This window comes from Physeter macrocephalus, chromosome 6 (genome assembly GCF_002837175.3).
Source record: "Physeter macrocephalus isolate SW-GA chromosome 6, ASM283717v5, whole genome shotgun sequence".
In the NCBI taxonomy this organism is placed as follows: Eukaryota; Metazoa; Chordata; class Mammalia; order Artiodactyla; family Physeteridae; genus Physeter; species Physeter macrocephalus.
In genome coordinates, this window is record NC_041219.1 from 94,696,311 (window position 1) to 94,710,991 (window position 14,681).

At 36.7% G+C, this 14,681-nt stretch overlaps 1 protein-coding gene across 7 annotated transcripts in view; it reads left to right on the forward strand.

Annotated features, from left to right (window-relative positions):
* Positions 1-14,681, forward strand: part of ADAMTS20 (ADAM metallopeptidase with thrombospondin type 1 motif 20) — a 198,200-nt gene that overhangs the window by 55,059 nt on the left and 128,460 nt on the right. For all 7 annotated transcript variants that reach the window (XM_007106837.4, XM_028491432.2, XM_055085676.1 and 4 more), the window contains exon 4: positions 4,613-4,872. In XM_007106837.4, the coding sequence (XP_007106899.2) occupies positions 4,613-4,872 (260 nt within the window). The remainder of the gene's footprint in view (positions 1-4,612; positions 4,873-14,681) is intronic.

A 14,681-nucleotide genomic window follows, 5' to 3' on the forward strand; every position in this document is an offset into this window, starting at 1 on the left:
AGAACCGCAATAGTAAAAAAGAAGAGGAAGAAAATGAAAAAGTCAAAAAGGCCTTGGCTGTGGAGGGCAGGGCCTAAGCAGGGGTGAGGTTTGGGCAGTGGGCAGGACATATGCTTAGTACCCACAGGGCTGGAAATGGCGGGGGTGGGTTGGGGTGTGAGGGGTGGGGCTTGGCTCAACAGAACAGAAGAGGCCCAGGTGTGCCCCCCACCTCTGGTCTCAGAGAGTGGGGGACACCACCAGGGAGCCCAGCAGGCTTCCTGGGCTCGAGGGGGTAGGGAAAATGCCCTCAGCTCCTCTCCTGCTCCTCCTGTCCTGGAGGACCCCTCCCACTTGCCTCTCCTGATCTCCCTGGCTGCCCTCCTATGCTCCCAGGACCCACGTGGCCTGGAGGGGCCTTTGGAGGGTGGGGGACTGGCCTGGGAACTCAACAGGCTCCCCATGCCCAACTGGGTGGGGCAAACGCCCTCCGCTCCTTTCCTGCTCCTCTGGTCCTGGAGAGCCCCTCCCGCCTGCCTCTCCTGTTCTTTCCTGTCCTCCATTCTATGCCCCCAGGACCAATCCAGGCCGGAGGGGACCTTTGAGGGCAGAGGACCGGGCCTGAGAGCCGGGCAGACTTCCCCGGCCGATTGGGCAGGGGAGACGCTGGGTCTGTTCCCCCCAATCCGAGCCTCTGAGGATCCCTCTAGGCTTGGGAACCCCTCCCCCCTCTCAGTCACCCCTCAGGGGCACCAGTTCTGTCCGGCCTCCACTTCTCCTCCCTGCTTAGTGCCCCCATGTCCTACCGGTTTGCTTGGGGGTTCTTCCTGTCTCCTTGGGCGTCGGGGTCCTCTACCAGCATCCGGCAGGCACCCTAATTGTGGGGAGATGCAAACTCTGTGTCTTTTGACACTGCCATCTTGACTCCTCAAGCCCTTTATTTATATTTATTGCAGATACCTTCTCCTGCTCCCATAGTGGTAAACACAAATTCAAAGTCTTAACTTACTCAGATGAATAGTGTTTATGGTTAGTATTTTTTGTGTCCTAAAGAGTCCTTTTTTAAAAATAAAAACCAAGATCTTGAAGATATTCTGATATATCGTCATTTAAAATCCTCATAAAACATGTTTGGAATCTTTCTCCCTCTTTTTTTTAATTCTTAGAAAACTGTTTGAGAAAGGAGAGCTATTTCTTCTTTAAATGTTTAATCATATTTACTGGTGAAGCCCTTTGAGACTGGATTTTGATTAGAGTTCAATTTTTTTAAAGTTATGTGGCTATTAGGCTTTCTAATTCTTTATGGGTCAGTTTTGATAAGTTGTATTTTTTTCAGAAATGTTCTAGAAAACATTTCTGAATTTTTTTGCATCAAGTTGTTTGTAATGTCTTCTTAATGTTTATAGGATCCTGATATTGGCTATTTTTTCCTTTTTCAATTGATTAATTACTCCAGAATTGAATTTAAATTTATATATTCTCTTGTTCTAGAGACTTTTTTGTTTTCTGTGCTATATTACTATATCCAGTGTTTTCATTCCAGTTTGGAATTCTATTTGTTTCTTTCATTATTTCAGCCTGCAAATAACCACCTATTCTAACTTACTATCAGTCTGACTCCTTCAAGACATAGTGCTTCATCAAATGTGTTGTTTAACTTACTATTAGCCAGTGAGATGTTTGATTTTTTAGCACCCAGGCTGGACAGACTTTGGGAGCTATCTCAGGTAGTGAGATATTGACAGGCCCTGGTAACTAACCATTCAACTTTGTTTCTATGATTTTGACTATTTTAGATACCTTGTAAGTGGAATCATACAGGATTTATATTTTTATGGCTGGCTCATTTTTAGTTAGCATACTGTCCTCAAGGTTCATCCATGTCAGAGCATGAAATAATTTCCTTTTTTAAGGCTGAATAATCCATTTTATACATATACCACATTTCATTTATTCATTTATCTATCAATAGATATTTGGGTTGTTTCCACCCTTTGGCTGTTGTGAATAGTGCTGCAATGAACATGGATGTGCAACTATTACTTCAAGACCCTGCTTTTAATTTGTTTGGATATATACTGAGATGTAGAATTGCTGGATCATATGGTAGTTCTATATGTAAATTTTTTAGGTATTTTTATACTGTTACCCATAGCGGTTGCACCATTTTATAATCTTACCAGCAGTTCACAAAGGTTCCAATTTCTCCATATCCTCACTGGCACTTGTTTTCTGTTTTTTTTAATAGTTGCCATCCTAATGGGTGTGAAATGATATCTGTTTGTAGTTTTGATTTGCATTTCTCTAATGATAAGTGATGTTGAGCATCTTTTTTTATATGCTTGTTGTCAATTTTTATATTCTCTTTGGTAAAATGTCTATTCAAGTCCTTTTACCATTTAAGAAATCAGATTATTTTTATTGAGTTGTAAGAGTTTATATATACATATATTTTTTCTGTATATTACCTGCTTAACTCCTTATCAGATATGATTTGCAAATATCTTCTCCCATTCAATAGGTTGCATTTTCACTCTGTGGATTGTGTTCTTTAATGCACATACATTTTTAAGTTTGTAGTCATATTTGTCTATTTTTTATATTTATTGCCTGTGCTTTGGAGTCACATCCAAATCATCATTGCCAAACCCACTGTCTTGAAGCTTTTCCTCTGTTTTCTTTAAGGAGTTTCAAAGTTTTAGGTCTTTCCTTTAGATCTTAATCCATTTTGAGTTAATTTTTATATATGTTGTAAGATAAGGGCCAATTTCATTCTTCTACATGGAGATATCTAGTTTTCCCAACACCATTTGTTGAGGAGCCTTTTCTTTCCCCATGGAGTGTCCTTGGCACTGTTGTCAAAGATCATTTGACCAAATATGTGAGGGTTTATTTCTTGGTTCTTTATTCTGTTCCATTGGTGTCTATGCTGGTCATGCTATGGACATTTTTATACAACTGTTTTGTGGACATGTATTTTCCTTCTCTTAGGTATGTATCTAGGTTTGTAATTGCAGGGCCGTGGGGTACATGTGTAACTTAACTTAGAAATTGCCAGATAGTTTTCCAAAGTGGCTGTACCAACACTTGGTATTATCAGTCTTTTAAGTTTTAGCCATTTTAGTAAGGTTGAGTCACTTTTTTTGTCTTTTGGTTGAATTGTTATTTAAGAACAAATTTGAGGTAACTTTAAGTGCTTCAATATGTGTTCATTTATTTTTTTCTCTTCCCACGAGAGCGTAAGCCTTATTAGATGCTGTTTGCTCCTCAGTTTCTAAATGTTTGCTGACATAGAGTAGGTACTCAATGAAAGTTTATTTTGAATGAATGAAGTGGATGAAAAAATAAATCAAAACATGAATATTTAGCTTCTTTCTGATAAATCTGAGATTTGTATTCATCAGATATATCTGGGAACTTCTCCAGGGTCTAATAATTAGTCATGAATATTTTGGTGGTTGAATCACCCTAGGAAAAATACGGCAGGACAAAGTTTTAGGAATGTATATTCAGTTTGCCAGGTTCCCACAATCTCCCATTGAGATAAATTTTAAAACTTAAGAGCATAGTAACATTAAAAGGCAGGACGGTTTTAAGAATTAGAAAAAGTAGTTCATCTGTGGAAACATTGTTCAAGGACTTTTGATTCTTTTTTTACAACCATAGGATTGCTGCTAATTTTAAGTGAAATGAGTTATTTCTGTAATATAGTTTTATATTTTGTCTAATCCTTATAGTACAACTAAATCTTGATTGTTGTGATATTGATGATTTGCCTTATGAGCTATTCAGGACCTTTTATTTCTTCTTACCTGATGTCTTTGGTCCACTTTTCTGTTCTAAATAGTTTCACTAAACAATTATCAGAGAAAAATAAGAAAGAGAGTAGAGGAATAAATTTAAAGAGAAGGAAATAGGACAAACACTCATGCTGCCTATGAATTTTTTTCCATTAGCACAAATAAGAATTTAGAAGTGACTTTTATAAATGCATAGGACTTCAAGTAGTTGCCATAATAATCCCTAATGTTTCAGCAGTTTTAACACTGTATTTATATATAAACAAATGTAATAAAAGTAATCAGGTATTTTATATAATCAAGTATTATACAATTTATATCAACATTTGACTTTCTGGGTTTGAAAAGCCGTCTATTGTTATATGGGTTCATTTTCTGTTGGTGTTCTTCACATGTTGTATAACAAAAAATATGTTTCTTTTCTGTATTTTATGAAGTTTCATCCTACAAAATATTTCTCTGTAATGAGATTAGATGTAATCAGTGGCTTGAGGACCCAATTTACCTACTGAAAAAAACATAAGTTCTCCTTGATTTGTTTTTATTTTCTGCCCAGTGGTTAATATATGTTTTGAATAGTCATAGCTGTTAAAATAAGACTTACATACAGTTTTGTTAGTGCAATCTATGAAAATGTGAACATTATATTACTATGAGTAGTAATGTTTATGATAATATGGTATAACACTTTAAAATAATTTCTTTTTGTCCTTTTATTTCATATTGGAAGCAGGTGTGTAAGTATTCATTATTTTTGGTTATTCTATTCTGTGCAGTATTTTGAGTCACCTCCAACTTAATGACTCCACATTATTGTATTCTTCCCCCAACAGAAAGTCAAATAAAGAAAACCACTTTACCCTTTCATAACTACAGCGACATGAATGAAGATCTTAATATAAAGGGGGAAATAGTTTTAGGAGACTCTTCAAAAAATATATCATTGGAAGATGAAAGAAGTCAATTACATTCCAGGAAAAAACGTTTTTTATCGTATCCAAGATACGTGGAAGTTATGGTTACAGCTGATGCTAAAATGGTTCATCACCATGGACAGAATTTGCAGCACTACGTACTAACTCTAATGTCAATTGTAAGTAAACTTAACAGGTCCTTTGTATTTCCTAAAATGTTTAACATAATATTTTTTCACATTTAATTAAAATGTTTTCCCAAACTTTAGATGTAAGCAAATTGTCTATATTTAAGCCAAAAATATTTCATTGAAATTTAGTTTAAATAGATGTATATAGCAAGTATCCCATTCTGTTACTTGGACAGTTTTCTAAAAAATCTAAAATCTTTGAAACAAACCACTTACAGAAATTGCTTGAATCTTTACTTCATCACATGAATGGCTTCTGCCCCCTAGTGACAGGGAATATCTTAGTAGAATTGATCTTTTGCCCTTTGAATCTGAATTTTTAAACCTTATCTTATTGCTGCACAGAAGGAGGGGATACTAATTTTACTACTATTGCATTTGCCAAATCAAATTGGGACACATGATATTTTAAGTTATAAAAGCATTATGGCAATAAAAGGATAACCTATTACTAATAGAGCTGCTTTAGCAAATTTGGGGTGTAAGATCACAGTAGCTATAAGAGCTTTTGAGCTGATGTTAATATCTCTTTGAGCAACGGTGGTGCCAGTATCGTTAGAACAGAATTCTAGTGCCAGTAAAGAACACCAGTTCTGTGTTAGTGGTAGCACTCTATGTCCTATACATGCACGTATATAGGCACCCATATACATATATACACACATATACCTACTGTCTGGGACATTGCTGGATTAAGTCCTGCTGTTTTGAAGTAATTACTAAAAGTACCTCTTTCATTCTCAGGAGTATCTTGGTTTAGTTGATGAATTATATGGTCCCCTATTTTTACACATCCAGGATATTGGAACATATCTCATGGCCAGAAGTATCTCTATTCACAGGTAGGGAATTCAGGCTTACTTGGTGGAAAAAACTTGACCAGGCCACATATATAGGCTATTATAAATTTTCTTTAACAAGAAATCACCAGTTAAGTTCATTGTGACTTAAAGATCCTAAGACTTTGTTATTTTCCTTACTTATAACATTTTATCTTAAATTCTTATAAGTGCTAAGAATACATGATCTCTGCTGCCTAAACACAGTATCTGGTATGAAATGGGCACTCATTAGTTAGTTAAAGAATGAGTAAATAAGTGATTAAAGTAATACTTTTCTCGGAATAAATGACATTGTAACAGACAAAAACCAGAGATGATCCAAAATGATTTTCCTAAATTTGTACAGTATAGATGTCTTTTGTTTACTTGAATTGAATTTTTAAAATGACAACAGAGCTATACATACAGATGTAGTCTGATGACTTTTTAACTTCCGAATCTGAAGTAATTATCTAGATGTATAATTATCTAGATATGGGTGTGGCATGCTCATTATGAAGGGATTCTAATGAGAACATTGACATGGAGGATGTCGATTGATATGTAGGAAATTATATCAATTATATAGAACAGTGTGGGATAAGCTTGACAATTTTAAATGGTTAAAGGAGATACTCATTAAGAAAACTGGGGAGGGGATAGAGATACTGAAGGAAAATATTAGATTTTATAAATGCAACAGGTTTTGTAGCATGTTAAGTGACAACTCCCATATCAGTGCTTTGGAAGCAATTACTAGAAGAAGTCAAGGAACACAAGAGTAATTTTCAAATAGCTCTCAATAATACAGTTTTGGTGATGATGCCATCCTCTGAAAAGTTTTATCATCTGTATTTTACATAAAAATCAATGTAATTACTGTTTAGAAGATATTGTGAGGTACCTTGTGTCCATGGGAGTTTTAAAGCCAGAGTTCATCAAGGACAAAGCCGACCTTCTGCTTCATGGAAAGTAAATCTGCTTCTGAGATTGCTTGAAACAGAAGACCAGTGCACACACATACCATTTCCTAGATTTTTAGTCCCACTAGGAGAGCCAATTTCAGTTAAGACGAGATGTTTGTAGATGTAGTCAGTTGGTTTGTGTTAAGCTCTCATTCACAGGGAGATACTGCCACAGGTTGAGGAATAGGGGAACATTCCAAATACAGATGGGGCAGGAGGAAAAATTCAGGAGGGTAAATCTCTCTTTTGAGGTAGTCTTGGTATTATAGATACTTTCCTTCCTCCTCAGAGGCCGAATTTCAGATGACTTCAAATTACCTGGGGTTTTTGCTCTCTTTATTCTTTTTCTCTTTTGTTGAATGTTTAGATAAGGATGCAGGAAAGTCAGCAGACTTTATGGTTCTGGACAGTTATTGTTATTTTATCAGTGAAAAAAAGTGGTTATAGCTATATTTGTAGATGTAAACCATGTTAAAGGTGAATGGAAACTTGGAGAAAGAGTCGACTGACTCTTGTTTTGCCTGGGACTTCCTTAGTTTTAGTATTAAAAGTCTCATGTCTCTGGAAATCCCTTAGTCCTGAGCAAACTGGGGCAGTTGGTCACACTACATAGAGATTGTCAAATCTAATCCAACTTGTTTTATCTCCACTTGTGAAGTCCATTTCCAAAACTGCTCTAAAGAAGTAAGAGGAATACTATCTCCACATAAATGTCCCCAGATGTTTCCAGGTGAAGAAGAAGGCATTCAAGTTTTGCATATTTTGTCCTAATTTTTAAAAAGTCATTAACTGCATTTCAAACACACACTCGAGATATTGGTAATGTTTTTTGGTCATAGTAATTTAGGAAAAAGACATGACTATGTGATTTGGACTTGGAATATCATCGAGAGCCATTTAAAGAAAAGTTCAGGGCTTCCCTGGTGGCGCAGTGGTTGAGAGTCCGCCTGCCGATGCAGGAGACGGGGGTTCGTGCCCCAGTCTGGGAAGATCCCACATGCTGCGGAGCGGCTAGGCCCGTGAGCCATGGCCGCTGAGCCTGTGCGTCCAGAGCCTGTGCTCTGCAATAGGAGAGGCCACAACAGTGAGAGGCCCGTGTACCACAAAAAAAATAATAAAAGAAAATAAAGAAAAGTTCAAAGTGATGAAAGAGTTTCTGTGTTGAGCTTCATATATAGTGGGGGAAACTGCTGAATGCTTTCAGCATTGAGCAGATGGATTATATACATAATGTAGAAAAAGGATTATCTACACTTACTCATCCTGTACAAAGTAAACAATTATGCTCTCTTCTCAAACTTTTCCTTTGCTTTCAACAGATATTTAAAAATATCTGAGTGCAGTGATATAGAAATAATGTGTGTGATTTAATTCACCTTTTAGAGTGCTTTACTCATGTTGCAAAAATAGCTTAGTGATCTCTATTCAAAGAGTTTCTGGAAATAACATTAAAATTAGCTGGGAAGAGCACATATGTGGTGTATAGTATATCTAATGAAAAAAGTGTGTGTTAAATGAGCAGAGATGTTCAATTATTTGCTATTCCAAAACTTTTATCCTTAGAGAATTTGGGTGACACGATCAGGTTAAAATGTAATTTTACATGCATTATTATTTTTTCAACAGATTTATTTTGATGTGCAATGACTTACTGTTTAATTAATCTTAGAAATACTTACTGTGTCCGAAAACTCCTTTGGGTTTACAAAGGTTTGACTTGATGCTATTCACCTTGCTACAGATTTAATAATGTAAATTTCAAGAGCATCATTTGATTCTCAGGAATTAGCCCTATTTATTAAAACACAGTTGCTATTAGAGACACTTATCAACTAGAAAGCCTAACCTATATTACGCTGACTTAATATCATTGCTTTCAATTCTTTGAGTTGCTTTTACTGATGTTATTTAGGATGGGGAAAATTTTCAACCACACTAAAATAAAAACTAATGATGTACTTTCGTACTTTATGTTCAACCATTTATGTTACCTTTCCCTTCAACTCAGTGATCTACCTGTTCTTAATTCTTTGCACATATTTACTTTGTGCATATGCAGAATGTCATTTTCTAACTTAAAAATGAAAACATCTTTCTGATAAGAGTAATGGTCTCTGTAAGCAAAATGTGTTCACTTTGTTAAAATCAGTTCTTTACAGATGATTTTGAAGGTGAAGGTGGTCAGAGGGTACAAATATACAGTTATAAGATAAATTATTCCTGGGGAAGTAATGTACAGCATGGTGACTACAGTTAACAATACTGTATTGTATATTTGAAAGTTGCTAAGAGAGTAGATCTGAAAAGTTCTTATCATAACAAAAAAGTTGCAACTATGTATGGTGATAGATGTTAACCAAACTTATTGTAGTGGTTATTTTGCAATATGTACATATATCAAATCATTGTACACCTAAAACTAATACAATGATATATGTCAATTATCTTAATTTTTAAAAATGGCTAAAATAATAAAGAAGGCGGTCTCTAAACATGCCATGTATGAACATTTGATGAAGCACTATTTGGAAATTATTTCAAGATAGTTGGTCAGTTACTAGCGACATAATTTGTTTCATGCTTTGCATGAGCTTTATTTTGCCTAGGATTTTCTTAAACTATTTAAACAATTCATACCATTTCTTTTCCTTTTGCTAATTATCTATGAAGTAATGTTTACTATTTTATGAGACCTACTGTAAAGCAATATGAATTCTATATGGCAGGGAAACAAATACTTAAAGAATAAAAGATTGGGGGATTAGTTCAATATGGCAGCGTAGAAGAACGTGCGCTCACTCCCTCTTGCGGGAGCACCAGAATCACAACTAACTGCTGAACAATCCTCGACAGGAAGACACTGGAACTCACCAAAAGAGATACCCCACATCCAAAGACAAAGGAGAAGCCACAGTGAGACAGTAAGAGGGTCGCAATCAAAATAAAACTGCTGAGTGGGTGACTCACAAACTGGAGAACACTAATACCACAGAAGTCCACCAACTGGAGTGAAGGCTCTGAGCCCCACTTCAGGCTTCCCAACCTGGGGGTCCGGAAATGGGAGAAGAATTCTGAGAGAATCAGACTTTGAAAGATAGCAGGATTAGATTGCAGGACTTTGACAGGACTGGGGCAAACAGAGACTCCACTCTTGGAGGGCACACACAAAGTAGTGTGAGCATAGGGACCCAGGGGAAGGAGCAGTGACCCCATAGGAGACTGAACCAGACCTACCTGCTAGTGTTGGAGGATCTCCTGCAGAGGCGGGGGGTGGCTGTGGCTCACCGTGAGAACAAGGACACTGGCAGCAGAAGTTCTGGGAAGTACTCCTTGGTGTGAGCCCTCCCAGAGTCTACCATTAGTCCCACCAAAGAGCCAGGTAGGCTCCAGTGTTGGGTTGCCTCATGCCAAACAACCAACAGGGAGGGAACCCAGCCCCATCCATCAGCAGACAAGCGGATTAAACTTTTACTGAGCTCTGCCCACCAGAGCAACAGCCGGCTCTACCCACCACCAGTCCCTCCCATCAGGAAACTTGCACAAGCCTCTTAGATAGCCTCATCCACCAGAGGGCAGACAGCAGAAGCAAGAAGAACTACAATCCTGCAGCCTGTGGGAAAAAAACCACATTCACAAAAAGATAGACAAGAGGAAAAGGCAGAAGGCTGTGTACCAGACAAAGGAACAAGATAAAACCCCAGAAAAACAACTAAATGATGTGGAGATAGGCAACCTTCCAGAAAAAGAATTCAGAATGATGATAGTGAAGCTGATCCAGGACCTCGGAAAAAGAATGGAGGCAAAGATCGAGACGATGCAAGAAATATTTAACAAAGACCTAGAAGAATTAAAGAACAAACACCTAGAAGAATTAAAGAACAAACAAACAGAGATGAACAATACAATAACTGAAATGAAAACTACACTAGAAGGAATCTAGCAAAATAACTGAGGCAGAAGAACGGAGAAGTGGCCTGGAAGGCAAAATGGTGGAATTCACTGCCACGGAACAGAATAAGGAAAAAAGAATGAAAAGAAATGAAGACAGCCTAAGAGACCTTTGGGACAACATTAAACGCAACAACATTCGCATTATAGGGGTCCCAGAAGGAGACGAGAGAGAGAAAGGACCCCAGAAAATATTTGAAGAGATTATAGTCGAAAACTTCCCTAACATGGGAAAGGAAATAGCCACCCAAGTCCAGGAAGTGCAGAGAGTCCCAGGCAGGATAAACCCAAGGAGAAACACACGGAGACACATAGTAATCAAATTGACAAAAATTAAAGACAAAGAAAAATTATTCAAAGCAACAAGAGAAAAATGACAACATACAAGGGAACTCCTATAAAATTAACAGCTGATTTCTCAGCAGAAACTCTACAATCCAGAAGGGAGTGGCATGATATATTTAAAATGATGAAAGGGAAGAACCTTAAACCAAAGTTACTGTACCTGGCAAGGACCTCATTCAGATTCGACAGAGAAATCAAAAGCTTTACAGACAAGCAAAACCTAAGAGAATTCAGCACCACCAAACCAGCTCTACAACAAATGCTAAAGGAACTTCTCTAAGTGGGAAACATAAGAGAAGAAAAGGACCTGCAAAAACAAACCCAAAACAATTAAGAAAAAGGTAATAGGAACATACATATCGATAATTACCTTAAAGGTGAATGGATTAAATCCTCCAACCAAAAGACACAGGCCCGCTGAATGGATACAAAAACAAGACCCATATATATGCTGTCTACAAGAGACCCACTTCAGACCTAAGGACACATACAGACTGAAAGTGAGGGGATGGAAAAACATATTCCATGCAAATGGAAATCAAAAGAAAGCTGGAGTAGCAATTCTCATATCAGAAAAAATAGACTTTAAAATAAAGAACATTACAAGAGACAAGGAAGGACACTACATAATGATCAAGGGATCAATCCAAGAAGAAGATATAAGAATTATAAATATCTATGCACCCAACATAGGACCACCTCAATACATAAGGCAACTGCTAACAGCTATAAAAGAGGAAATCAACACTAACACGATAATAGTGGGGGACTTTAACACCTCACACCAATGGACAGATCATCCAAACAGAAAATTAGTAAGGAAACACAAGCTTTAAATGACACAATAGATCAGCTAGATTTAATTGATATTTATAGGACATTCCATCCAAAAACAGCAGGTTACACTTTCTTTTCAAGTGCACATGGAACATTCTCCAGGATAGATCACATCTTGGATCACAAATCAAACCTCAGTAAATATAGAAAATTGAAATCATATCAAGCATCTTTTGTGACCACAGCACTATGAGATTAGAAATGAATTTCAGGGAAAAAAACATAAAAAACATAAAGACATGGGGGTAAACAATACTTTGCTAAATACCCAAGCTCACTGAAGAAATCAAAGAGGAAATCAAAAAATACCTGGAGACAAATTACAATGAAAACATGATGATCCAAAACCTATGGGATGCAGCAAAAACAGTTCTAAGAGGGAAGTTTATATATAACACAAGCCTACCTCAAGAAACAAGAAAAATCTCAAGCAATCTAACCTTACACCTAAAGGAACTAGAGAAAGAAGAACAAACAAAACCCAAAGTTAGCTGAAGGAAAGAAATCATAAAGATCAGAGCAGAAATAAATGAAATAGAAACAAAGAAAACAATGGATCAATAAAACTAAAAGCTTGTTTACCATTAGCCAGACTCATTAAGAAAAAGAGGGAGAGGACTCAAATCAATAAAATTAAAAATGAAAAAGGAGAATTTACAACAGACACTGCAGAAATACAAAGCATCCTAAGAGACTACTACAAGCAACTCGATGCCAATAAAATGGACAACCTGGAAGAAATGGACAAATTCTTACGGGGGTATAAGCTTCCAAGACTGAACCAGGAAGAAATAGAAAATATGAACAGACCAATCACCAGTAATGAAATTGAAACTGTGATTAAAAATCTTCCAACAAACAAAAGGCCAGGACCAGTTGACTTCACAGGTGACTTCTATCAAACATTTAGAGAAGAGCAAACACCCATCCTTCTCAAACTCTTCCAAAAAATTGCAGAGGAAGGAACACTCCCAAACTCATTCTACAAGGCCACCTCACCCTGATACCAAAACCAGAGAAAGATACTACAAAAAAAGAAAATTACAGACCAATATCACTGATGAATATAGATGCAAAAATCCTCAACAAAATACTAGGAAGCAGAATCCAACAGCACATTAAAAGGATCATACACTGTGATCAAGGGAGATTTATCCCAGGGATGCAAGGATTCTTCAATATATGCAAATCAATCACTGTAATACACCATATTAACAAATTGAAGAATAAAAACCATATGATCATCTCAATAGATGCAGAAAAAGCTTTTGACAAAAGTCAACACCCATTTATGATAAAAACTCACCAGAAAGTGGGCATAGAGGGAACCTACCTCAACATAATAAAGGCCATATATGACAAACCCACAGCAAACATCCTTCTCAATGGTGAAAAACTGAAAGCATTTCCTCTAAGATCAGTAACAAGACAAAGGTGCCCACTCTCACCACTATTATTCAACATAGTTTTGGAAGTTTTAGCCACAGCAATCAGAGAAGAAAAATAAATAAAAGGAATACAAATTGGAAAAGAAGAAGTAAAACTGTAACTGTTTGCAGACGACATGATACTATCCATAGAGAATCCTAAAGATGCCAGCAGAAAACTCCTAGAGCTAATCAATGAATTTGGTAAAGTTGCAGGATACAAAATTAATGCACAGAAATCTCTTGCATTCCTATAGACAAATGGTGAAAAATCTGAAAGAGCAATTAAGGAAACACTCCCATTTACCATTGCAACAAAAAGAATAAAATACCTAGGAATAAACCTACCTATGGAGACAAAAAACCTGTATGCAGAAAACTATAAGACACTGCTGAAAGAAATTAAAGATGATATAAACAGATGGAGAGAAATACCATGTTCTTGGATTGGAAGAATCAATATTGTGAAAATGATTATACTACCGAAAGCAATCTGCAGATTCAATGTAATCCCTATCAAACTACCAATGGCAATTTTTACAGAACTAGAACAAAAAATCTTAAAATTTGTATGGAAACACAAAAGACCCCGAATAGCCAAAGCAGTCTTGAGGGAAAAAAACAGAGCTGGAGGAATCAGACTACCTGACTTCAGACTATACTACAAAGCTACAGTAATCAAGACAATATGGTACTGGCACATAAATAGAAATATAGATCAATGGAACAGGATAGAAAGGCCAGAGATAAAGCCACGCACCTGCGGTCAACTAATCTATGGCAAAGAAGGGAAGCATGGAGAAATGACAGTCTCTTCAATAAGTGGTGCTGGGAAAACTGGACAGCTATATGTAAAAGAATGAAATTAGAACACTCCCTAACACTATACACAAAAATAAACTCAAAATGGATTAGAGACCTAAATGTAAGACCGGACACTATAAAACTCTTAGAGGAAAACATAGGAAGAACACTCTCTGACATAAATCACAGCAAGATCTTTTTTTGATCCACCAGCTAGAGTAATGGAAATAAAAGCAAAAATAAACAAATGGGATCTAATGATACTTAAAAGCTTTTACACAGCAAAGGAAACCATAAACAAGATGAAAAGACAACCCTCAGAATGGGAGAAAATATTTGCAGATGGATCAACAGACAAAATATATAAACAGCTCATGCATTTCAATATTAAAAAAACAAACAACCCAATTAAAAAAATGGGCAGAAGACTTAAATAGACATTTCGCCAAAGAAGACATAAAGATGGCCAGGAAGCACATGAAAACCTGCTCAACATCACTAATTATTAGAGAAATGCAAATCAAAACTACAGGGAGGTATCACCTCACACCACTTAGAATGGACATCATCAGAAAATCTACAAACAACAAATGCTGGAGAGGGTGTGGAGAAAAGGAAACCCTCTTGCACTGTTGGTGAGAATGTAAATT